Here is a 27,842-nt window from a genome sequence, read left to right on the forward strand (position 1 = left end):
CATCAAATGACTTTATTCATCCATTAAAGTTTTATTATTTACAACTTATTAATAATATAAAACTTTGACAAGCAACCTACACAGTTATCAATAAATAATATACAATATACACTTCGACAAGTATGATAGTTTCACACAAACTTTAAAAATATCCTTATTTCATGTTTGGATCCATATTTAACTCAACACTGTCGTTAAGATTACTACTACCGCTTCCACTGCTATTGAAAACATGGTAAAATTTATTATTACCTTCAATAGAAGCATCACTCACGGCTAACGTCGTAGCAGTATTGATCGAGGATGACGCAGGTTTCTGTTGCGTTGTTACAACTTGTGGCCGTAATATTGATCCTGCAATATAATAATACACTAGATGAGATTTGTGTTACATGGTATTTTAATTAGATATTACCTTTTTGTTGACTATTCACAGGTATAACTTTCAACCGTTTTATATTGAAAGCTCCTCCTTGAAATCCTTGCGGAACAATTATTTGTTGCGTAACTAGCTGACCTCCTTGTGTAGCCAAAACTACCCGCTGTGTCGGTTGATTCAAACGGATACCAACTTTTTGAGTTGCCTTTAGTAATCAATAAGAAAGCAAGAAAAAAACATGTGTTAAAAAGCTGAACTAAATTCATTGTATCATACATAGGGGAAATGGCTATAATGTTGGCCTATGGATCTAAGATTGGGCCCATCGCTAAAAATCTGCTATCTGAATTTATGGGCCCAAATTAGGGACACTTAGGCCGACATTACATACATTTCCTCTATTGCATCATTTTTAGTTCAAATGAAAAACTATCCAGATCTCTTTGTAACGAGAATCATCAGTGCCCCACTGCACCCATGAGGGATTCCGTGACCTCTTGTAGCATGCAGAACTAACGACGTGAAAAATAAGGACAATAATAATTGTGAGCTCAGACGCGAAAACGCTGTGGCCATACCACGGCCGAAAGTATCGCAGTGTAAAGAATCAGTATGTGTATCAGCAAGGACTGTAGGATTTCACGGATGTACATCATTTCTCCATCGATAACCGTCAAGAGCTAAAATTTCTCAGTTTTCGTTGTGTCTTCTTTCGAAAACTTCTCTGTAAGCTGTTCAATAATTACATTAAAATCGTCAGTTTTGTTATCATGTAAGATAGCTTATACTGTACGCAGTTTTTCGAACCCCTTCGGATACGGTTGTGTTTAAAGTTTGCTCTCTGTTTTGTGCGTGCTTTCGCTTTCATAGCTTCCGCTGCATTTTCCAGATTAGCGCTGGCACTCTGCTTCCCGATCGGCTATACACGAACCAATTCATAACTTTTGCAAGCGGGTTCATGGCTTAGCTAAATATTTCCCGCGAAAGCGGAGCCAGATGTCAGTAGTGTGCTTTGGACAGAAATTTTATTGTTTTTGCTATCATCATTCATGTCGGTTTGTCGGTGCTTACACACCAAGTGTGCCTGCGATTTGCATTGCCTTCCGGGAGGCAGGTTTTCGGGAAGTGAGTTGAACACGGGCCAGTTGGAGAATTAGAGAAAAGTGTTGATAATGTGTCCGTCGTGAGTTTTGGTGGTGATTCGGTGGCCGAAGTTGCCGTGAATCAGCGAGTTCACGGTTTACAAAAGTGCTCGTCTGCTGGTCTCTCGCCAGTGTCGGAGATTGTGAGCAAGCTGAAGGATGCCTCGCTGGATACGTCTGGACGGGCGGTAGCTGGTGGCCGTGAACGGTTCCTGGGGAAAGCACTAGACGCGTACCTCCTCCCAGGTGATCATGGCAATGCAAGAAAAATGGTTTTCGTTGAAGGAAGTATTACCACCGGCAAACCGACATGAAAGATCACAGCAAAAACAATAAAATGTCTGACCAAAGCACACTACTGACATATGGCTCCGTGATCGCGGGAAATATTTAGCTAAGCCATGAACCCGCTTGCAAAAGTTATGAATTGGTTTGTGATAAAAAAAAATTAAAGGGTTGTGTCCTAGACACGACCGCAGTATGACGTAGAACCACACAAAATTGATGTTTTTCATGCATTTTTGACTATTATACTTTATCTTAAAATTTTCAAGTATTTCAATGTTTTGGTTATGGTTGACTCAAAACAATTTACACATTTTTCTTGACAAATATCCATGTGAAATTCCACATGATTTTCATTTGACCACACATAAACAGAATCCACTCAGAAGTACACATGGAATTTATACGCAAATGAATAGTATGTGTGGTCACGCATGGTTTTTATATGTACAAGTTTGAAAATTTTGGTGTGGGAAGAAATTAAGGGAAAAACTTCTGATTTTACTAATGATTGTGCTTTGTTTCAAATTTATTTCCCGGAAAAAAGAGATCGCCAAAGTCTGTGTCTTTGTCGGGTTATTGTTGAGGGGTGGGGGGGGGGGGGGTAGGAAAGGTTATTGAAGAATGGGGGGGGGGGAGAGATTGTTGTGAAGGGGGAGGGAGAGGGGTTAATGTGAAAGGGGGTTTACTAATTACTTTTCCTCATTGTGGTCACGCCGTGATCCACCTTTAGCCGCTGATTTGGTCCTGCTTACTGCAGGACCAAGTGCCACGCCGTCCGAAGCGACAATGAGCAAAAGCATGACAGCAGCGCTGTTTTATATCTTTTCAGATTCAGAACCTGATAGGATTTCCCGCAGTTTTTTATGAATGGGGCGGAGCAAAAAGTTTCTTTTGTGCAGAATATGTCAAATAGGATGGACTTTGGATGGTAATATAATTACATATATAGAGGCACCACATACGTTTCACCGTCAGTTGTGTGTAATTCACCAACTGAATGTCATCGAACATGTCTTTCAAGCAATTTTTTGTTCAAATTTGAAAGTTTCGGTGGCTTATTTCATGAAATCAGTGATATAATTATCATTTGTACATTTAAAAAAGTTAAATTACAGAAAAATTGGAAAAAATATTTATTTTAACAGGTTTGTAATGTAATATCCTATCGATTGGCGTATTTGGATTTTAATTTCATCTATAAATGACAAAGTTACAAGCGTTCAAAACCTAACACTCCTTCACCACACATATTTTTTTGATTTGCACCCCAGTATAGTCGACAAAGACGTAGTTCTACGTCAAAAACCTATGGTTTTGACTGTTCGGATCACTGCACATTTAAATCGGCCGTTTACGATTTTCGGGCATAAGTCACACACTACGAAAAAGTCGTGTAAATTTCGGTTCCCTAAGACCGACACATGTAAGCGACCCTTCTGACATAAGAATCAGTTGAAAGAAACGAGAAAATCAATTCAATCAAACGTTCTCTTCGTCGAGTTGCTCATGTCTCGGTTTAATAACACTTATTTTTACATGGATTACGTCTCGTGTAAAAGTAGTTATTTCTAAGTGTGCAGAATTAAGTGTCATGTCGGTTTGTCGGTGGTATTACAACAAAGGTAATTGCTATTAGATATTTTTGCAAACAGTGACAGATAGCAGACATGAAGCTCAAGTGGAGGTGCCGGGCATAGGTGTTATATCCTGGACAAATGGTAAGTTACAAATTCGCTGTTGTCGTCGTCATAGGCGCCGCCGTATTCCCTGTCGTAGTCGCGGTCGTAATCGCCGTCGTAGTCGCCGTAGGCAATACCGTTAGTATATTTAAAATTAACCATCAGCCGCTGAAACTATATTAATTATCGCGTATTTCTGTTGTTCATTACATATGTACCAAGTGAAAACTTAATCATATTTTGCCGTGGAGTGTTGTGGTTTTGAAATGCTCGATAACCCTAGAGGGATCGGTTTTGCTTAATGAGCAGAATATCTATCATGGGTTTAATCCCAAGCTTTCCCACAACATAATAAACCGCCATCGTTGAATTCCGAGAGCATAAAGTGCAGCTAATAACCAATAGTTTGAATTTTTTAAGCCGTGAGTTTAGGAAAGGGTGTATGTGAGCTAGTTTGGAAGACATTGTTGGCTGCTTTCAGAGACGATAGTTTTTGTTTAACTGCAGAAGGATATAAATCGTCCCGAGTACGAATTAATCTCCACGACTATCGACTGTCGTTAAAGTAGGCCTCAGAACTGGCCAAGTGCCCCCCAAAGTGCATAAGTGTTTTTATCACATATGGCTGGAGTAAATAGGATTATTCGGCTGAGACGGTTCCTTTTCGTTTGCTTAATTTTATTTGAAACAGGATTGGAATTTAAATTTAGGAGCTCGGCTAGCTTGGTAGCTGCCGCTTTTGCTTAATGAGTAGAAGATCGTGAGTTTACTCCCTAGCTCCTCTAGAACAAAACAATTACTATGGTCGCATCGCCTGCTTAAGCGAATCCTGACCCATCTCCTACCAAACTATCCAACTCCGTAGCATCTATGGGGGCATTGGTGAGTCGCTGGCCGCACGTTAAGTAGATGTTAAATCAACAATATCCTTCCTTTCCGCGCATGGTAATTGTCATGCGATTCCTGTTCTGAACTTTGATTGGAGAACTATTCAACCCCAAATAGTTTTACTTAAGCAATCAGAATAAGACGTTAAAGTTGATACATGGCAGTTGCCAGCATGCGAATTACTCCGTTACACACGCAACGCACGCACGCACGCACGCAACCCAACAGCATATTTCCTCATGGACTAACCAATGTTGAACTTTAAGTAAAATAAGAATAATAAATCCATTCAAATACTAGATATAGATCCGTTGAAAAGTTCAATATTAACGCTTTGCGAATATTCGGCAACATTGGCGTCAATTTTTTCTGCCGATGTTATTGATGGTACAGTTGCTAATGATTCTTGATTTGGAACATTCATGTTGATATCTTGTTCATCGCAGTTCGATAACTCATCGCTACTTGATAGTTCTGTATGTTTAGAAAACTGTATACGACAAGAATCGCAAATTTTGAAGTTGGCTCTCTTCCGCAAACCCCAGCTCAATCAATTTCTGAATATTATTATTGTTGTGAAGCTGGATGAATTTGGATTTGAGACCAGCATGTGCGCTCTACTGGCCACGGAACGGTCGACCGAAAAATCTAGAATATCCTTTTTTTTTTCTTTTTGATTTGTTTTCCGTCGATCTTGTTTTCCGTGCTGAGCACCAATGCTACCGACGCCAGGGAGGCAGCTCCCACACTTGGACCCTACCTATCGACCCATCAACTCATGAACCGGGGACCAACGGCTTTACTTCCCTGATCAGAGATGTTATGCCTCAGAACATCCCGGAGGCGCCGACTGGGATTGAACCCAGGCCTGCTGGGGTGAGAGGTAATCACGCTTACCACTACACCACCGGCACCGCTATCTAGAATATCATTAAAAGTGGTCAATTCGATCAAAATATTCTAAAGCTCCACTGTTTTTTTTTTAATGCACTCGTTGTGATGCATTTGTTTAGATCTAGAATTGGCATGCGCACTTTGCTGGCCTCCGGAATATTAAGAATGTCTGTAATAGTGGCAAATTCGTAACAAAAGATGCCAGAGCTCCGCGAATTTGTGGTAATTCTTTGTGGTGATGGAAGTTAATTTGATTTGATATTTTTTCAATCCCATCTACTTTCATCTCGATTGTTAAATCAAGATTTAAAGCTAAATAACCACTTCACTGTTTGACACAAAACTAACAAATTGACAGCTCGCTCCCACACAAAGTACCACCGAGGGGCGCTAAGACCACCTGTACCTGTATAGCCACCAGAGTGCACATCCTGGTCCCAAATCCAAATTTATTCGTACAGCATCACAACAAGTTGTTTCAAAATATTAAAGGATTGTGTCCTAGACGACCGCAGTATGACGTAGAACCACGCAAAATTGATGTATGTCATGCATTTTTTTCCTTGATTTGTGTTCCGTCGATCTTTTTTTCCGTGCTGTTTTGCATGTATAACTTTTTCGCGTTTCGGTTTAGTTAAACGGGAACCAAGTCTCATTCCAGCCCATTGCTGGTTGTGAAGGTGATCACACCGTGATCCACCTTTATCCGCTGACTTGTTCCTACTTGATGCAGGACCAAGTGCCACGCCATCCGAAGCGGAAATGAGCAGAGGCACGACAGAAGCGCTGTTTTATATCTTTTCAGGTTCAAGCAGAACGATGTGCAACCAAGTGGTACTCGATTATGACGACGGGGTTTGGGCAAAACGTTTATTTCATGAAAACAGAGATGAAATTATGATTTGTACAATTTTAAATGTTTTTTATGGAAAATTGAACAAATGTACACAATAGTTTAAAATATTTGCAGGACATAAAAATTCAAATAAAAAACTGCTATTATTTTGAACAATTTTACCAATTTTGTTTCACTTTCCAATAGGTGCTTCAAAAAATTTAGTATTTTGTAATCGTTAAATTGAACATATTTGTAGTTCTGTGGCGAACGTTTCAGCTCAATTGATCATAAGTTAACAATGTTACATCATGTCAAATTTGACCATTTTGTATAGAAATCGGCATGCGCTGCTATTATATTAAACACAACTGTAGATTACTATTTTTACAAATTCACTAGTTTTATCGCTTCGCTGTCCCTGGTCCCAGATTCAAACTCATTCATATATCATCATTGCAAGTGATTTAAAACAATTTTTAAATGAAAAACAAAAATGACATTTCATAAATAGCAACGCTTTAGTCGGTCGCTATAGCGTTACCAAATTTGATAACCCGCTGTTCTCCGAGAGGCAGATTGTTATTTCCCGCACTTGAATAGCAACCCCCGGTGCGGTTGCTGGGTTATGGTGGTTATTTATTTTTATATTTAAGAAGATATCATATAGTTGAGCTGCGAAGAGCATTTTTATGGTGAATTTTCGATCTTTCGGAAAAAAAATATTGTTGGAACTCGAGAACCGCGAAATACATTTGAAATTGGCCAAAACTTCCAACATTTAAAAAAGTCTACATCCGCTACATCTCGAAAACGATGCGACTTAGCAAAATTTTATACAAGTTCGTTTTTATTGTAAATTTGGTGTACTTTCAATATATTTTGTCGAAAAAACTAATTGAACCAAGTTTTGGATATTTTTCCAAAAACTTGAGTTTTTTCAAAAATCATAACTTTCATTAAAAAAAATTAAAATGCATTTTTTTTTTCAGAGTTCCCTACAACATTGCCGAAGGTACCAAACCGATTGAACAAAAATTTCTCGAGTAACAGTTTTCTGAAGATAAGCTTAACATTTTCCTATAAACCCTTTTCAAAATTAGGGCTCGATTTAAAATGGTGATCTGAAGATGCAAAATGGCATTTTTGGTCATGAGGAACGTTTCGTTTTCGAGGTTTAGAGGATTGAAAGTAGATTTTTTTTTAAGTTTGTTGTTTTTGGCCATTTTCGAATGTATTCTCCAGTTCCGACAATATTTTTTTCCTGAAAGATCAGAACATGTACCATCCCTTGGTGGCTCATCGATATGATCTATATTATCCGGAATATGTGTATGTTTTAAAACAATTTGATTCCAGTTACTGAACATTGAGTTTCATTGTCAATTGTCAATTCAATTCAGAGAAAAAATATCCACGCACCATGTTGGGTTTGATCATGGTCTTCAAGTCTATTCTAAGTGTTATAAACCCCTTCAAGACCACAATAAAATCTCAATTTTGTTACTTGGGTAAGCATCCTACATCGAATAGTAAGACAAATACAGCATTGATAAGATGATGCAATTTGCAATGCTTATTTTTTTCCTATATTCCTATATTTTCCGGACAGCAGAGGACATCAAGGCCTTAGCCCTTAGCCTGATTGGTAAGATAAGTGAGATGACCCATCTTGCCCTACCTTACCCTATTCGAAGTTGATGTTGAACTCGGGCAAGTTTTACATTCGGGATAATGACATTTGGGCTATTGGTATTCGACCTATTATTATAAGGGCACCAGTTGTACTGAGCAATATGACGTATCTAAAACTACACTGAAAAAAGTTTTCACTTAGTTTCTATTAGAAACGCAAATAATATTTTTCCAATAACAAAAATAATGATTTTTATCTGAATAGCACATAGCATAAGAAATTCTATATGAGAAATCATATAGATTTCATTTGACACATTACGTTCATGTGATTTAGTGGTGCAATTGCCAATTATGGAATCACATGAAAGTTATGTAAAATTCACATGGATATTTTCCACTGGTTGTTATTTATTTTATGAGTGCTTTTAGTCGTTCTGGTGTGTACTTACCAATGGTACACATTTACAATAACCCCAAAAGAGAAAAATACAGACAGAAATCTTTAAAAATAAAAATAAACATACCTTTACGGGTGTTGCTAGCATTGTTGGCTTTGGTGAGACATTAGTAAGCAAAGATTTTTCTTGTTGATCTATGGTGATGCCTTGAGTTTTGACTACACTGATTCCAGTACTTGTACCCAATCCTGTGCTTACTCCAGGTTGCTGTGCAAATGAAATTTGCATTTGATGTGGTTGGCGGGGAACTGTTCGTACTTTTACTAATTGATTACTCAACAATAGTTTTTGCGGCGTTGTGTTGCTGCCTTGTTGGGCACTAACTATGTTCACGTGACCCTGTTGCAAAGAAATTAAACATAATTCATCATCATTTTTTTCCGAGTGACGAGCTCATTTAAAAAATACCTGTGAAACGATGTTGCCTTGAACCTTGACTGCTTGTCTACCGTATACGATGTTGGCAGATTCAGTAGAAACGGGTGAACTTTGAAACACGGAGCTTGTACTATTGTGCTGAATGGTTTCTGACCTGATCGCTGGTTTGCTGGCTATTATCAACGGATTTCCACCAATAGTCGCAAAATTTATCGAGGACGAGTTGATAAAACTAAGTAAGAAAAAAAATGGTTATAACCACATTTTCACCATCCAAATGGCACATTCACATTTGCAAATACATAGGCTCTAATGTTGGCCTATGGATCTAAGATTGAGCCCATTGCTAAAAATCTGCTATTTATCATTGGGACGGTACTTATCGATATTGAAAATTTAGTCGATTGCTGAATTTATGTATGGACCCAAATTAGGGGCATTTAGGCCGACATTACATCCATTTACCCTAGGGCAGAAATATATGAACGAAAACAATAATTAACCGGTTTTTAAATAACTCAGCAATGCCAATCATTAAATTTATTTTATCAATAATTCTACAGATTACTAACCTAATGCATAGGGTTAGTAATTGGTAATACATATACAAATTGATTGAGGCAATGCCGAGTTTTTCAATACTATAAATTCGCTTGTTATGCCCTAAATGCGGTAAGGTGGGGCAAGATGGGTTATCTACTTCATTTATTTATATTTGTATTTGTCAACATCAACAAGCTCGGTGTATTTAGCCCCAATGCTGATTTGAAAAAGCAAGCAATCATTGGGGTTGCTTTAATCCTGTTGATATTGACAAACAAATAAATTAATATAAATGTGCTATCTTGCCCCACCTTATCCTACGTACAGTTAATCATATAAATTTCATTGGACACATAAGGTTCATGTGATTTTGTAGTGCGACTCCCAATTATGAGATCACATGAAAGTTATGTGAAATTCAAATGGATATTTTCCTTTTGAAATGTGATTTATTTATTGAGTGTAGGCGTTTCAGTTAGCCTATATATTTACCTGGTTCCATTCCGAACCTTCGCGGACAGCATCTTTGTTGTACCGGATAATTTCGTGACAACTTGAGGAACGTTTTGTTGTTGCAGCTGGCCTTGTGCCGATTGAACAGACTGTATTAAATTAGTACCAGTTTCCGCGCCATTTCGATGCGCAATGGATGTTACAGGTGTATGACTTACACTTGTTACCGTGTTGTGACTTGTGGCAAGTATTTGGGTTGTCTTAGGATCTGAAATATAATAAAAAACACTTACAGATTCATTCGTTCATGACATATGATAACACATCTCATCGATCGATTAACGGTATTGTACCAACTTAACACGCAGAGAAGTTGATTTTAAATTCAACAAAATTACTATTGACTCGCAATTAACAATATTTTCTTTTAGATTCAAACACAAATTACGATTATTTCAATAAACAAAACGATTGTATACACATCGGAAGATCAGTGGGATACAGGTGGTTGTAATGAATAAAACGTTAATATTTGTAACATTTTTTACCCTCAGTGCAGTCATCCACAAAAAAACCGGTTTTTTCATCACAATCCATAAATTTGAGAAAAAATTAACATCTTTTGTTCTATTGGTTTGAATAGAAACTAAGATTTCTATTTTTTTATTACGAAAAACCTTGTAGGAAGGAAAGGGTTAACAACATACATACCTGTGAATCTGCTTGCAGTGGTTGTTATTATCGTTGGCGTAGTACAATGTCCGGACGATTGAGCAACTGAAATTATGTTACGGTTCTGAGGAACAACTGCATATTGAGCGATTGGTGATCCAGCAGGGCCGCTACTTGATAAGTGAATCAATTGGGTCTTCATTGTTTTAGGCTCTGTCAACCTTATAGCTGCATCTCCTATTTGCTGTCTAGGTAACAAACTGTCTAGTGACACATATTGATTTTCACCCACACCTTTCACGACTTTAGCCATGACATGAGGAGCACCCTGAGTAACGTTCACCGTACGTATCACGTTAGGTGATGGATGCACTATGGATGCAGCAGATTTCATCATGTGTGTAACTGACGCTCCAGAAACTGCCGATTGTACCATAGTGGATGCAGACTTTGACATCTCTGATAGAACGTTTACATTGGATGATGTTTTGACTACATTTATTTCTTGGACATCATTTTTCAGTTGTAAATTTGCAGATTTAGCAATTAAGGATTGTTGCAGTTGTTTGGCCTGGGAATGCTCCTTGAGAGTTGTGATAATTGGTCGGATTTTAGCGCCACTTGTACTACTGAGCATATTACTTGCTGATTTAATCTGTATTACGTGAGGATTACCGACATTCGACCCAATGGTTTGAAACACTGTCGAAGTACCTCTGGTATTAGATGACGAAAGAGTAAGAGCAGGGATTTTTTGCAATTGTCTTGCCCCTTTGACATGATGTATGCCCTGTGCATTTGTTGTTACATTAGAAGAATTTACAAAACATGTTGTATTCGCATTTGATGTTATAGATTGGCCTATAATTACTGATTTAGATGTAAAAACCTGTTTGTTTTGCTGGGCAAGTAAATTTTGCAAAATTTGCTTCTGCTGTGCGGGAGTCAAAACAGACTGTTGTCCCTTAGGCATTGTTATTGTGTTGATGATGTCGACTCCCGAAGACTGTGTTCCACCATCCGTTTTGAGCAAAACTGCCGCAGGTGATGTTGTCTACAAAGAGAATGAAATTCGTTGTGTTCCAGATCAGTTACCTATCTAGTGAATGATTCATATTCAAAAATAAAAGTGTTATAAAAAACGTATACTGTCCATAAAAGCATAACTGACCCATGTTATGCTTTATGGGCAGTATAAAGTAATACAAATTCAATTAAATATGCCATGAGCAGTCATGACTGACCGTGAACAGAAACAGGACAAAAGAGCTGAAACAGCCGAAAAGACACTGAAAAAAGTGTCACGGAGAAAAGTTTGCCGAAGCAGTAGAATCCGAATCCGTGTACGGACTTGGGTATAAGATTGCATGTTTTATCAGTTTTAAAGCTTGCTTCCAGTCTACAAGCAGTGATGGAAAAGATCACGATAAATCACTATGAGTAGCGAACTTGTCCTTTGGTGATCTTCGTGACATATTGCAAACACTGCCATAAAACCCAAATTGTTACTTGTGGACAGTGATGCAAAATATCATGACACTCACGGTCTCACCGATACTCGTCAACGCATCAACCGACTATCGCTGATAGAACGTTTTGTCACGCAAAAGAGAGGTAGTGGCAAACAACAATCACCAGTAATGGTCTTTGCTCACAGGCAAAACGTAACACTCGCTGCAGATGTTGAAAAGCACCACAACGGAAACAGTGAAGACTTCTGCAGATTAAACGACAGAAGAAAATGAAAACAATGCCTTCGCATTCCAAGTTCGGCTCGACAGGCGCAAAATTAAACGGAAACTGTTGGACTCACTCACCAACACACTCACATAAGCAAGCAAAGCAGCAACTGCTTCAAAACGAGCACGGATGAGTGTCGTGATTGTCGGGAATGACCAGATCAGTGATGGATCACCACCGAAGACGACATTCTCCAGTTGCGTTTTACTTCTTTCGTCAACTTGATGGATGGTCATGGAGAGTGCTTCGACAAGCACATTGATACACTGAGAAAACTAGAATTAAGATTTTTATAATGCGTTTCGTATGAACGAGCATTTTGAACTGTGAAAATTATTTCATACGACACGTATGTTTTCCATAGCAGGCTTATACAAATTGCACGTCTCAATTATGATTTTCATACGAAACGCGTTTGAAGTTCATACGAGACTACAATGAACTTTATTAGTTTACCTTGTGTGAAACAAATTATACGTCGTTCGTATGAAACGATCGTATGACGTTTGTTCAAAGCAAAACAATATGGCGTACGAACAGCAATTATTTTCGGATCTCAAGGTTCCAGTGGATGCTTTGCCTGTGTTCAGAGGTAAAAAACGCTAAATTCAGTGTAAAAGGATGTTCCGGGTACAAAATAACATCTATATTACTATTTAATCAATGAATTTCTATTAAAATTACAGAGTGTGGTGTAAATACGGCAGCCTTAATAACGTGGACCAAGCAAAAGATATTTCAGGCATTGTCTCGTGCTAATATAAACTAATATATTTTTTCAATTGATTTATTTTAGCTGCAGGTTAAATCAAATAAACAATGCAAATCAAATTATTTAATTATTTGTTTTACTAAATTAAATTAATCTCACATGAAAAATAAAACAAAATCTGAAGGACTATTAATATTCACGGTTTCATAGTTGATACGATTATATTCCGTATTCCACTCATTCAAAATCCATATGAATGAAATATGGTTTTCATAAGCATAACGTACTATTTTCATACGACAGCTTTATGAAACTTATATCAATATATAGCGAAAATCATAAGCGATAACGAAGGCGTGCGTCTATAATGCTATCGTATGAAGTTCAAAACAAATTCTTTTGGTTAAAATCCATAAGCATTTCGTATGAAATTCGAACGAAATATTTCCTCAGTGTAGGAATGTACCAAGCGTTACTACCATCAGCTTATGATAGGTCACAACTCTGCTTGTGAATACGCCAGGAGAAGAGGAGAAGCTCAAAAAACGCAAGGATGACCTAGACAGCAACAACTTGCATTGAAAGGATTGTCGGCGAAGGCAGTGGATGGCGTACACGGAAAAGGCAAAATAATCAATATAAGGGAATATTCCCTTCTTTTTAAATAAATAAATAAGAAACACACCACCCGAGCAGGGGAAAATAACGAATGAATACCTTATTCTGATCTGATACCAACATTTGGTATTGACCAGCATGACATAAGATGTAAAATACCAAAGAATAATACAAAAAATTACAAGCAAAATACTTTGTAAATAACAAAAAAATATATTCGGGTACCAAAACAATACCTGTGTGGTATTGTTTTGGTATTTCATGTCATAATTTGGTATTGGAATGGTATGGTGGGATTTTTTGGTATTTTACCTCTTATGTCAGGCTCATCCTTACCAATTTACGGTATCGAGATATTCGTTCCTGCTCGGGTACAGTGATAACGATCGAAGAATAATGATTGTTTGTACACTCTATTCAAAAGTCCGTACTGGCGTAGGCTATTACAAATAAACAACGAGCTGGATTCGCTCTCTTTACTGCGCAGACAGTAGAATACATAAGTGTTTCGCTATTACTCCCGAAATCTAAGTTAAATAATACTTTGTTGGACCATTATAGACACTTTGTTATAAATTATTAACTTATAATATATAAAATTTCCTTCTTTATTGTACATTTCATTAATTATTCGAAAAGCTAATATTTCCATCTTTATTAAATACCTACTTATTCAAAGAAGAGAATATTCCCTTCTTTATTAAATATCCGAAAAAGGGCCCGTTTTTTTGGTATATTTTTGAAGTAGGGAAAATAAAATCACCTAAAGATAGAGACCAAAAATGGTAAATCCCTTGGAGTCCTACATTGGTCCATTAAGAAGTTTTCATTTTGTTTTGTTATAAGCGGAATAAGAAAATATTCCCTTCTTTAGATAACGTGCTCTATCCACACCCGTATATTAATTTCAGGGAAATGGTTACACCATTCAATGTCCAAAGTAAAAACGATAAAAAGAAAGAGAAGAATAAAAAAGACGAAGAAAAAAGTGAAACATGAAGGATAAGAGTAAGCGCGACGCTTTGATAGTCGTGGTAAACGGTAACATGACGTACTGAAGTGAGAGATGATCCAGAGCTGAAGGAACTAGATTACACGCAGATAATTATATTTTAATTTCAACAATATTCTATATTGAATTCAATAAAAAAAATCGTTGTCTCCCGGCTAATAATAAATATTGTTGACACTAACATTTTTTTTATTGAATTCGAAGAAAATGATTTTTATTTTTAAATTATAGGTCAAATTTTTTTTTTCAATGGCGGAACAATTTTTTAAATAACATTTTTTGTTTGTTGAATCAAGAATTTGTCAAGAGCTGTTTCATGTAATTTTAATTTCAAAACACTGTCAGCCTTGTTTAAATATTCGAGTCTTGCCATTGTGATGAAGATTTCCATATTTTGAAGTCTTAAAACTAATCAATTAAAATTCTTGATTTTTACCGAACAGTTCAATTGTTGCATGTTCGGTAAAAGTTACCGAAGTCGGTAGTTATTTCTGAGTGTGTAGATAAAAGCTTTTTTTTATCGATCTGTGTGCTGAAAATACCTGGAAATGTCATGACCTGGGATACAAAGAGAAAGTCGACGAAGAGAATCTGTCAATGTTACTTAGGACCTAATGCAATGTTCAGCTTGAATTTATATGAGAAGTGACTTGTATTAGTTTGTGTAATAAAGGGTTAACAGCCCAAACTTACCAAGGTATTGCTGCTACTGGAACTGACACACGCAACTTTTTGTTGCCTGTTTGTAGCTACAACGTATGATTCCGGCTGAACCACGCACTTTCCTGTTGAAGGTAACTGCGACAGCAGAGACATTGAATGCTTCGTTTGAAGCAACGAAGTAGCCTTCACCGTAACGGGTGTTGGTTGTTGAACACTTTGCACTCGATTCGGTTTCGAAATGCTTATTTGACTAGTTGACGGTACCAATCTTGCACGCGCACCTCCGCTTTCCGCACTGAGAGTTACCGGTACAATAAAACTATGCGCAATACGATCTCCATCGCCTACTGATCCGGCCATTGACACCTGCACCGGGATTCCACCGGAAATGTTGCAAAAGCTTGCTACCGTGCTGGGTGTTGAACTTATCACTAGAGGCTTTGCAGGGACTGTTGTTGTGATAATTTGTTTTGCCAATATAGACTTCGTAGTAGCAATATCCGGATTGGTGTCTGAAGCTTGTATCGGCTTGGTCGCTCTAACAATAGCATGTGGTTGTGTATTCGACAATTGGACAGCTTGAATCTTGCACATTGAATTCATTCTAATTGGTACAGTTTCCTTGTTGATTTGCGACACGATGGGTGAACTAGTACAAACAGTAAATTTAGAAGAATCTTTTTCCTTGAGTTCAATCCTAGAGGATGATTCTTCCGATGGCTGTGTATGTTGCATCACTGGATTATTTTCTTTCGATGTGTTTTGTGGTACGGCCACCTTTTGCGATAATATCAGAGATGGTAGTGAACTGCTATTAGGTGTTTTATCGCTTGCAACAATCGTAGTTACATTGGACTTAACCAGTATTGACGGTGTAGTCACCGAGATAGGAGATTCAATCATATTTGTCGACATACTACCAATCTCAGGTGTCGGTTCACTATGAAGACTGTCATTTTCCAGCGATGATTGTGAATTACTCTTCATAAGAGGCTCAGAAACTGCCTTCCTAGGTGTGGCTCCTGTTGCTTCCTTTGGTTTACTCTTTCTATATACTGGTTTCTTGTGCTTGGCAACGCCTTGATATTGATGGTGAAGTCTTTCAAATTCCTCCTCAGTACGACTACGGTGTAAATATATCCAAATTTTTCGCTTGGTGTCATATTTCACGCATGGATCATGCTCCGTGTGCATACGATCGAGAGCTCCACTTACAATGGTTTGCAACACTTGATCTGTTGCCGTTGGGGATATGTACTGTGAAGATTTTAGTAACTCACATATATCGGCTCTCGTTCCTTCACCGTTAGGAAGTCTAGCGGTTGCGTCGCGAACTAATGTCAGAATCGTAACGAAATTTGGTCTATCCGCAACCAGCATGTTATGACCTCGAGCTTTCGATATTCCAGGGACTTGTGTGTAAATACCTTTAACGGGGCCGACAACACTGTTATAAGAATGTTGCTTGTACGTAAACGCCATATGTGGATTTTCATAACGATTTCTTTCCTGCTCCCGAAATAATTGGACTTCTTCATCAGTTGCCTTCCTTACAGACCAATCGGTAGGGTACCGTGGTGGGGGTGGCGACATTGTTCTTTCGGATGAACCATCGTCATCTTCTACAGTGGTGCTACTGTTTGATGAAGCGTACTTTTGCTTGGAATTTGCAGTTTTTATTGGTTTTGATTGTATTCTAATACCCATCTCATGCCTCCGACGAAGCCAATACTGACAGAGATCCAAAAGACGGTGATCTGAATCCCTGGAGGCTCCTATCCATTGGTATATGTTCAACTGAACCTTATGCTCGATGTATGGGACAAAGTCATCCGGTTGATCTGAAAATTCACCCGAAAGAAAGAGAATTGCAGATTGGAGCATATCGTCCCACTTGTCGTCAGCCTGTAAATACCAATCGTTCAGTGCTGCAATAGGCGTTTTAAGCCAAACGTTAAGCTTTATCTGCAAGTCATCAATAGTCAAACGATGATCGGGAGTAGAGCAGAACATGTCACGTAAGAGAGACAAAAAACATTTGTGGGTTGCCTGCATTAATTCTGGCATGGATTTTTCATAAGACGATTTTTCAAAGCTGTGTAATGTGGATTGTCCTGAAGCATTGTCCTGCTCCTGTTCGTCAACGTTAGTTGTTGCATGATCTTCGTCTTGAGCTTTCACCAACAGTAGAGAGTTGTTATCTTCTTGTGTACATGATATCTGAATGTTTTCTATATTCGGAGTTGATCGCCCGACTGGGTCGTCTGTTTCAATTTCAATCTTATCCGGAATTTGGGATTCTTTGATTGGCCTAAAAGAATCGATCATTTCCGATGAAACATCCGCGTTACTATCCGTATATTCATCCATCAAGGCTACCGAATGCGCAGAAGTATTATTTTCACCGACATCAGAAACGCCTAGTTCTTTGATTTCCGTACTACAGTTTTCAATTTCTCTGTCTGAATCAAGGCGAATGGTTTTAATGTACACTTCTGGTTCACTGGCTGCTCGAGACGAATCTGCAGTATGATTTAAGGATATCGACTCGTCTGAGTTGCACACATCGAGCACGTTCTTATCAGCGCTCTTCATCATATCGTGCACTGATGATTTCGTTGTTGATATCTTTAAATCACCCAATGAGCAGCTCTCAGGGTACGATGGAGTAGATGTTGTATTATTACCCTGACATTTGCTCAGATTTATCTTCTCTTCAGCCGCGGCCAGCGTTTCTTCAGCTACATTTACTTTTGGCAATGGCATTATACGGCGGTATCCTGATGAAGCTTGCGTTCGAACAACAACATCCTTTAATTTTATTTCCTGACAATCCAGATCCGGATGATCCTGAAAAATTAAAATCAATACATATTTTAGTCACTACTTGTGGACATAACATTACAGAGGATTTTGGATACTAACCGGTTCTTCAAACTTACGGCGCTTATGATGGACAAGAAGATCTCGGTAGTGACTCTCCGCTATTGAAATTTTTCCATTCGGTCCAACTAGGTATCCAGTCGTTGTTTGTTCATCCTTGAAGCCTAGTGTGTTCACAATTCGTACATCTGCGCCGGGACTAGCTGCACCTCCCTAAGGAAAATAAATAATCACGATTAAGGCAACTTACTTTGTATGTTTGTGTTTCTGGAATCATGAACCGCCCACTTTCTTACTTTCAAGTTTATTGTTCTTCAACATAGAAAGAAAGAAGAGTTTCATTTGAAAAGAATTCACCGTGGAAAACAAATCAGCATCGAGCAAACACACCTCTTTTGCAGATGTACCAGATTCTGACATAGGTTCAGAATACAAGCCATGGAAAACTTTGGAAACATGATCTAGTGACACATTCTACTTGACGTTACAACGGTTTTGGCCTGTTTTACAGTATATTAACTGATAAAAATTTAAAGCAACCCCTAAATATTATTGCAGATTTGGAAAGTGCGTTACATTTCTTATTAGTTTCTGGTTTGAGCAGCTCAAAACGCTTTGGTGAGTAGCTGTTAAGTAGTGTAGTTGAGAAATACAAAACGTTACATACTCGCTCATCAAATCATTTTGAGCTACTCACAGGGATGGAAAATAATTTACTATCATTTCGTGCATTCATTTACATTCATTTGGCTCTAACTTTTTTCATCAATAGAATACCGTAAAATGATGTATTATGTATATTAACTACAACTTTGGTTAATAACTAAAATCTGAATCTCTTATGCATGACGAAATAGAGCTGGCAGAACATGTTATTGTTTTTCAGTGAATGCAATTTACATTCACTGAAAAACAATGGTGGGTTCTTATCATTTTCATTTTCATTTTGCAGCGCAGGGTGGGGTAGTAAGAGCGCAAGTCAATCCAAGGCCGATAGTAAAGGAGGGGTAATGGCTGACATGCAGGCTACATGATCGCCATGGGAAGGGATAATGATTAGATTGAGGTAGGTGGCTGGATGTTTTTTTGGATTGAGATGGCCACGATGCTACAAAATGATATGGAATTTGTAAGCTGGAAATAGTTTGAAATTTGAATGAGTTATTTAGAATTCATTACTGAGAGTTCTGCTCTGCTTTGAAACAGAACACTGGATTCCGTGTGTATTGTTTAAAGATAGTTATGGAAAAAATGATGTGAAGTGTGCGCGTAGATACATCCGCGTAGTAAACCGATTGAATAAGTAAATCCGGTTCAAACGAAATATCTAAATTATGTATGTCACGAAAACCGCGCGAATTCCGAGAGCCGTGTGAAACAACCGAAACGAGAAAAAAGGCTTATTACCATTTAAAGAGTGCCAAAATAAATGTGATAGCAAGTTGATTAATTTTGGTTTCCTCCCTAGATATTCTACTTATTTACTACTGATCTTTGTATCAAATTAGTTAATTTAAAGAACGTATCAATCATTTCAAGATTTCGCGACCGTACCGAACAAATTCTATACTACATAAGCTCAAAAGCCTTTGACAAGCTCTACCGAATTGCGCATCACCTCTGCGTAAGCTCCGTAGACGTAGGCGCGTTGATTCCGACAGCCACCAAAGGTTCAACCTGCACCAAAACCGCTTAAGGAACGACCTCGACCTCAGTAAAACCGTTTAGAGCCAAACATCTAAATGACGTAAGATATGAAAATCGCGCAAATTGCGAACGCCGCGCGAGACAACCGTAGAGAAAAAAAAACAGTTTATTATCACTTAAAGAGTGCCACCATAATAAATGTGATAGCCTATGTTGGCAAGTTGATTAATTTTGGTTTCCTCCCTAGATATTGTTGATTCCGACAGCCGCGAAAAGTTAAACATGCATCAATATCACATACCAACGGCTTTACTACTTTTGATTTTGACCTACACCTATTTATTATATTTTAGTTCGACCCAGGTCACACCTTCAAGTGACTAAAATGCTGCATTTAAAAAGTTAGTTTCCTAGCTGATATTTAAATTATATAGGGTATATGCTCCAACTATGCTCACACGCTTCCACTATGTCACACCACAAAAAAACGTATGAGTGAGTATGTAAGAATAGAAGCACGCCACAGTGGAAATCCCGAGCCATAGTTCAAACACTTATCCCAAATCAAAATGAAGCACATATACGATTAGTTACAATACCATGTACAAAAATAGTATTTAACATTGTTCCCTGAGTAAGACCTCAATGAAAACAACAATGAAAGCTTGTCACGTAAACAGAAGGAGCACTGTTGGGCACTTTCTGAAATATTTCAATAGTATAATTCCCTTGCAAACCCAAATAAATCTATCTGCGTAAAAATAAATAAAATAAGAGTGATTTGCGGCAAAACCCGCCAGTATCGTACCCAAATTCAGTGCCTATACGTAAGCGTACTACAAGGCGACTCTCACACAAAGGAGTAACAAGTGTGATATTATCACTGCTGGACTAGATCTTTGGTATTCTCATGCAGTGGTTCATCAGAGAGGGGAAGCTTAGTAATCCCCATCGCCTGCCCATGGCGCCATTCTATCGCGGCATGAGCCAGCAATGCCGGCCATAAACCTACCGTCTCCAACACTCCACTATGAAGCCTGAAATTAAGCCCGCCCACCAGCAACAAGGTGCAAAAACTAGCCAAGGGGAGGGAAAAAACAATGGTGGGTTCTTATCGCTCTAATTCATCATGCATCCACTATCAATTGGCATCTACTTTCATATTATGTGATAAAACTATTGATGATATTGATCATGAAAAATGTGAAAACAACATCAGGTCAGTTTGTCCCATCAAGCAAAATAATCGCATAGCAGTCCCTTCCTGAAATTCAATCGCCCATAGTTCAAGTTAAAGGTCTGCTATTTGAATTGCCATTCGCTAATATAACAAATAAACAAAACATGCATGCTTCATTGCAACAGATTTTAACTTGAAAAAATTATCAATTAATTTACTATTATTTATCAAATATTTACATGGAAATTGCACTTCGTAACTTCGACTGCCATTTTCTCAATGCCTATACTTTAGTATACTTTTTCCAAATGGGACTGCTATGGGATTATAGGCAGAGCAAGAGTCCAAAAGAAGGAAAAATACCAAATGATATTTTTCCTACCTGGGATCATGAGCTATTCTTTCAAATTTCGTTGAATAACCATTCGAAGTTTGCTGCATTTCAGTATGGAGAACCTCATCTACTTCGATTAGGCTGATGACGTTGGCGCTCTGATATTATGGTTAATAATCCTTTTTTTTTCAAAATACATTAAATAATAGTAGATCATAGATCTTTAGTAGATCTTTCGTATAATTTTTATAACCAGATCACCATAAATGCAGGGCTTTTACAAGATTTTCTAAATTTGATCAGCGAAATCCGTGATTTTTCAAAAGAAATCCGCTAATTATTAACTTATTAAATTAACTGTTTTCATTGCCAAAAAATAGAATTTGTATACTACTACATGGCATTTCAAGATACTACTTATAGCATATTAGATTTTTGGCTGCTTTCAACTTAGTGTTCTTTGAAGTACTTTCATATTTTAATTGAGAGCATTCTATATACTTTCATATTTTAACTAGAGCTTGCTATGCCCAAAAAAATAGAGAAATTTTCCAACCCGAAAAATTAATAGACCGGACGGGAATCAACCTCAGTCGCTTCCAGAATGGACTTGCTTTGTAGCTGCGGCTTTACCGATTGAGCTAAAGAAGTATCGTTTGTAAACTTTGATTTTTTTTAAAATAACAATGTATCATCTTCAGTTATTTATGTATATTATAAATTCTGAGAAACTAGTGAACATAATAAAACACCCGTAAATTATGAGATTCTATTGAAAAATACCGACCTAGATTTGATGAAACATTATTTAAAAAAAATATAATGCATTTTCATTTGTAATGCAAATTTTCTTGAAAATTACCTTTGCGTCTCTGACGTATTTTGCTGTCCTAAATGTTGTAGTTAATTTGGCTCTAGTTTTCTCAATCTTTAACCGATTCAAACCAAACACCCTGCACATAATCAAGAAATTACCAGAGTTTCATAAGTCACTTTTGTTGGTCACGTCGCGGTTGTGTATTTACACGGATATTCCTTGGGTTCTGTCCAATGGTGAGACATTTTCATTATTTATTTTTTTCTAATGTGAACCTAGCACTTTTCGTTGTCAAATCATAACCGGATCGTATATATGTGACTTTGTGGATCATGCACGACTTTTTACTGTGTATACCGAAAATTATAGGTTTTCCAAACCGTCTAGAACATCAGTTGATTTGTTCTACTACACTGAGAAAACTAGAATTAAGATTTTTATAATGCGTTTCGTATGAACGAGCATTTTGAACTGTGAAAATTATTTCATACGACACGTATGTTTTCCATAGCAGGCTTATACAAATTGCACGTCTCAATTATGATTTTCATACGAAACGCGTTTGAAGTTCATACGAGACTACAATGAACTTTATTAGTTTACCTTGTGTGAAACAAATTATACGTCGTTCGTATGAAACGATCGTATGACGTTTGTTCAAAGCAAAACAATATGGCGTACGAACAGCAATTATTTTCGGATCTCAAGGTTCCAGTGGATGCTTTGCCTGTGTTCAGAGGTAAAAAACGCTAAATTCAGTGTAAAAGGATGTTCCGGGTACAAAATAACATCTATATTACTATTTAATCAATGAATTTCTATTAAAATTACAGAGTGTGGTGTAAATACGGCAGCCTTAATAACGTGGACCAAGCAAAAGATATTTCAGGCATTGTCTCGTGCTAATATAAACTAATATATTTTTTCAATTGATTTATTTTAGCTGCAGGTTAAATCAAATAAACAATGCAAATCAAATTATTTAATTATTTGTTTTACTAAATTAAATTAATCTCACATGAAAAATAAAACAAAATCTGAAGGACTATTAATATTCACGGTTTCATAGTTGATACGATTATATTCCGTATTCCACTCATTCAAAATCCATATGAATGAAATATGGTTTTCATAAGCATAACGTACTATTTTCATACGACAGCTTTATGAAACTTATATCAATATATAGCGAAAATCATAAGCGATAACGAAGGCGTGCGTCTATAATGCTATCGTATGAAGTTCAAAACAAATTCTTTTGGTTAAAATCCATAAGCATTTCGTATGAAATTCGAACGAAATATTTCCTCAGTGTAGATCAACCAAGACTGAAATAATGTCTGTAGTATCGGAAAATGTCCTATCAGATCCAAAGAGTATATGTGGATCATGCATGATCTATTTCCGAGTAATCCAGATGTTCAAGGTTCTTCAAATCGTCCTGGAGTTCAGATAATTTGATCTACTATATCAACCGAGATTGGGACAATGTCTATAGTATCGAAATATTTCCAGACAGATGCACAGTGTCTATGTGCATCATGCATGAACTATTGCCATGTATACCAGATGTTTTCCAAATCGTTCTGGAGTTCAGATGGTTTATTCTACTAGATCAACAAAGACTAGGATAATATATGTAGTATCGAAATATCGATTTGGAAATCCTAGAACATTTGGCATATACGGAGGTTGGTATGATCCACATCGACACTGCACATTTGTTTGGACATATTTCGATACTACAGGTATTGAATTAGTCTTGGGTGATCTAGTAGAAAAATAATCTCATCTCCAGAATGATTTCAGAACCTATAACATCTTGTATACGTAGCAATAGGTCCGGTACAATCCACATAGACACTTTGAATCTGTTTGTACATATTTCGATAATACAGACATTATTGGAGTCTTGGTTTATATAGTAGAACAAATCAACTGAACTCCAGGTCGATTTGGAGAACCTAGAATATCCGGTATACATGGCAATTACTCGCATATATACGATTCGTTTTTGATTTGACAACGAAAAATGCTATGTTCACATTGAAAAAAAGGAAAATGTCTCACATTTGACAGATCTCAGGGAATTTCCGTGTAAATCCGGTGTGACTTGTGGAATTGAGATCATTTCTCGATTAACCGGCTGATGATTGATTGAACTTGTCACATTAATTTATAAATGATAAATCGAAGTGGACCAAGTTCTGGTTTAAACATATTCATATTTTGATAACAGCTCGAGGCAATTTTGGTCAGTTAGGCACCCCCTCCCTATACCTATATAGCAGCTGAAACTCACCTGTACAGTGCCAAAAAGTCGTCGCTGCTTCCGGGGAATGTAGTTTAACACAGCGTCGGAACATTTTTCATCGTCTGATAGAATGTCGGGAAGGCTCAACTGTTCTGCGATGGAACTAATTTCTTGAAGGTATCTTTTCTTTGCTCTCAAAGCATTTGCCGACGAAAATAGAGGCGATTTAGCGGCGTACACATACTGACTTGATGACAACTCATTCGGCTGTGTGTTTTGACAGACCTTCCGAAGAGTTCTTTCACGAGAAACTGACACCTTTCGGGCTAGTTCTGTTAGTCTTTCTGATTCTTGGAAACGCTGTTCTCTTCGCTCCGCTTTAGCAATGCTCTTATTCAATGTTGATATCTCAGGTCTGCAGTTACCTTCCTCCAAACTCTGTTGGAGTCTTTCAAGCGGGCATGACCCGAATCGTGTTATTCGATTACTAAACAGAGATTCTATAGTACTGTTCTTTTCGAACTCAATGTTGTCGGTGAACATGGGTAAAAATAACCCCAAATGCTTACGTATCGGATCTGACAAACTATGCCATGTATCTAGAGAGAAAAATTCCTTAAACACAGTTTTGTCCTCACAGAGCTCTTTAGGAAGGTTGATGATTTCTGTTGTAATTTTCGTCGATTCGAACTGCTTCCTGGAAGTCTCTTGAACAGATGCGCTGGAACCTGAAGTTGTTGTCAATTCCGAAGATGACGAGTCCCTTGAACAGTCTGAATATTCTTCATCCTCGACGGTGCTTTGATCCATTTTTGAAAATTAATCTGATAACTCCAACTAAATAAACAATAGAATAAGTTTTATAGATTTAGATGTACCTATGGATTTTTTACCTTTCCAGACCTAAGCGATGTTGACGCCAGCGTCGTTAAATTTAAGCGGCAGCGGGCAGTTTTCAACTGAATATATATATCTCCAAATTTGGATAGTAAGAACATGAGTTTTTACAAACTACGCTGCAATTGGTTTGAATTATTGAAACGAATATCGAGAAATTGCAATCAAAATCACTATCAAGTATCTTTTATTTATTTTTTCCGCACTCAAAAGTCTCAAACATCAAGATTAAAAGGAAAAGGTGGACATATAACAGAGATAATTATTTTTACACTGTAAATTGAAGGCATCCATAATGATGGATTATCTTGTGCACGAGATATTGCGCATTGCGCACATTATTGTCGCGCTTATGTTAAATTCTCATTTGGTTACGGTCGAAGCGCGCCGCTCATACATTCAAAAAATTTATCACATATCTAATGGATGAAATCCATGTGGTTTTCACATAGCTTTCCTGTGATCACATAGCAGCAAATCCCACCACAAAATCACATGGATATTATGAGGTCCATGAAATTCATATGAAAAATCATATAAAATTAATGTGATCACATAAATGCTATGTGAAATTCAGATGAATTCCATTAATTTTGATTATCGATGAAAATCATGTGCGTTTCCAATGGAAGCTACATGAAAACTATTTTCGGTGTAAGTGCGATGCAACCCCTCGTGCAACCCCACCCATAAGAATTATCCAGCTTTCCATGTTCGGTAATGGCGGCCTGTTTGTATGAATAAATGTATCCTTCACTGTGCTTTTTGACACTATCTGGATGTTCGAATTTCAACCCCTTCCCTTTCCCTCTCCCAGGAACAGTAGAAAATGGAACAACATACGCCCTCCAGTTAGTGTCAAAAAGCACAGTGAAGGATACATTTATTCATACAAACAGGCCGCCATTACCGAGCATGGAACGCTGGATACACAGGTGTGTATTTTTAATAGTATTTTATGGCAGCGGCGGTAACTCTAAGACTAAGGTCCCAAAATAACGTGCTCAACTTTTTGGCTCAGCTCTGGTACTATCTTCGGTCCCAAGCTAATCGATTCACCCCTCGAAACATAAGAAAATCCACTAACCCCTCATTTTATCTGTCAAACTTTCATAGCGAATCAAAACAAACATTGTGTAGTACTAGAATTTTGACTAGAATGGGATACGTTAATCGTTTGCTTGGGACCAATAGGCTAGTCAAGTAGAGAGCCAATTTAAAATCGTTAGTTTCCACCGGTTGGTCGTACGGCCATAAACAGAAAACGGATGGTATAATCCCTTCTTGAGAAAATATCTTGCCACACGCAATATAAACTAATACCAACAATCAATACGAAGCTATCGATTTGAAATTGGCTTACTACTTGACTAGCCTATTGGTCCCAAGCAAACGATTAACGTTTACCATCTAGCTAGGGGCATCCCACTCTAAACTTTAGACCTAATATCAATCAAATATTTTTAAATCCTCCGTAAGTATTCTTAAGTATTTTTCAGTATTTTAAACCAATATTTTATTTTCATCGTAGTAACACTAGTTTTTCATGTCGGGTTGCTAGTGTAGTTGTTTTTTGTTGACTTGTTGTATGCTAGATAGAGCCGTTCGTCAGGCATTTTTAAAAATTCATATGAAATTTCATGTTAATGGGTAAGTACTTTTATTATGTCTACAAATATAATAACTTAATTTATATTTTTCAGCGATTCACAATGTAGATGTGAGGAATTAAAAACGTGTCGCAAAATCATCCGAAGGAATTCAAGCTGATCAAACAAAGTCTTCGTGAAGGAAGCGCTGCTAAATCGGCAGGAGTGCGAAAACGTCTGATCGAAAGAAGGAAGAAAGTTTGACGGTCTTCAGGGTGTCTCTATTGACGAAAATGTTCCATTAATATTATAATAAATAATGTTAACCAATGTATTGCTTGTTTTGGATTATACGTAGGAAAAACATAATAGTTAAATCGGATTATTTTAAACATTCCCATAATAGTTTCATGTTATCGTTTGACCATACCGCTACCGTTGTTTCAAACCCAACGAACAATTTTAGCTGAAGGTTATGCAGCCAAAAATTGGCTGATACAGCTATTTTTTACCTGTATAAGTTAGTCTGCAGCTAAAACTGTTTGTTGGGTAGTCAACCATTATATCATACGTCCAAACCGTATTTTTTTTTACAAAAAATGATTAAGAGATCATGGAGTTCATAATCGATAAGGGATATAAACTATATACTGCCGGGAAGTTAAAAGAGAGCTCTATTGAAATCATAAAACGGTTCAAAATACCTTAAAAAGAGGTTCCACCTTTGGATCAAAAGGACATCTCGCTTTGATCGTATTCAGGTAAGATGTAAATGTATTCCATTTAGAAGGTGAAAAGCCAAGAACGATTAGTTACAAGATTTGTCTAATTTTCATTTTGCTTAGATTAGGCTATAAACACGTAGTCAATCAGGGCTATTCTGCGCGGCGTGTGAGGTGAAGTGACAGTGAAGTGATGGTGAAGTGACAATTGTCACCTCGGGTGAGGTGACTCTCCATTTGATTTGCACGGAGAGTCACCTCACCCGAGGTGACAATTGCCACTTCACAAGTGAGAGCGAGTCACCTCACCTCACACGCCGCGCAGAATAGGCCTGATTGTCACTCGGGCAAGAATCTAGCGGACGAAAAAAACAATTATATCCTCCATTATAACGAGATAGGAAATAAAAATGTCAGGATTCTAATGTCTATCAGACCAGAATGAATTCCTTCTGGAACAGGACGAACAGATTATACTGAAAACGGTCCGTGACATATACCCAGCTGCTCCGCTCACGCTGTTAATA

General features: G+C 37.5%; 1 protein-coding gene across 2 annotated transcripts; it reads right to left on the reverse strand.

Moving 5' to 3' along the window:
• On the reverse strand, positions 1-25,186 carry LOC135704872 (nuclear factor related to kappa-B-binding protein). Of its 2 annotated transcripts, none has more exons than XM_065226391.1 (10): positions 25,011-25,186; positions 24,156-24,944; positions 17,918-18,088; positions 15,023-17,842; positions 10,287-11,301; positions 9,615-9,843; positions 8,610-8,811; positions 8,268-8,540; positions 416-584; positions 1-354 (listed from the first exon to the last, which is right to left on the reverse strand). In XM_065226391.1, exons 2-10 carry the CDS (start codon positions 24,915-24,917, stop codon positions 155-157), a joined length of 5,841 nt encoding a protein of 1,946 aa, XP_065082463.1. In that variant the 5' UTR covers positions 24,918-24,944; positions 25,011-25,186; the 3' UTR covers positions 1-154. The 2 variants fall into 2 exon arrangements, with proteins under 2 accessions (XP_065082463.1, XP_065082462.1); XM_065226390.1 differs by having other exon boundaries at positions 25,001-25,186.
• Positions 25,187-27,842: the final 2,656 nt, after the last annotated feature.

This window comes from Ochlerotatus camptorhynchus, unplaced genomic scaffold (genome assembly GCF_037179485.1).
Source record: "Ochlerotatus camptorhynchus isolate MF236.1 unplaced genomic scaffold, CSIRO-AGI_Acam_v1.1 ptg000250l, whole genome shotgun sequence".
Classification (NCBI taxonomy): Eukaryota; Metazoa; Arthropoda; class Insecta; order Diptera; family Culicidae; genus Ochlerotatus; species Ochlerotatus camptorhynchus.

What these genes read in the sequence shown, in the direction of transcription:
- LOC135704872 (XM_065226391.1), bottom strand. Translation starts at nt 24,917, where the DNA reads ATGGATCAAAGCACCGTCGAGGATGAAGAATATTCAGACTGTTCAAGG. An exon ending in CCAGTAGCAGCAATACCTTG is followed by an intron (nt 11,302 to 15,022) that starts GTAAGTTTGGGC and finishes TTCTCTTTGTAG; the next exon opens with ACAACATCACCTGCGGCAGT. An exon ending in TGTGAATAGTCAACAAAAAG is followed by an intron (nt 355 to 415) that starts GTAATATCTAAT and finishes ATTATATTGCAG; the next exon opens with GATCAATATTACGGCCACAA.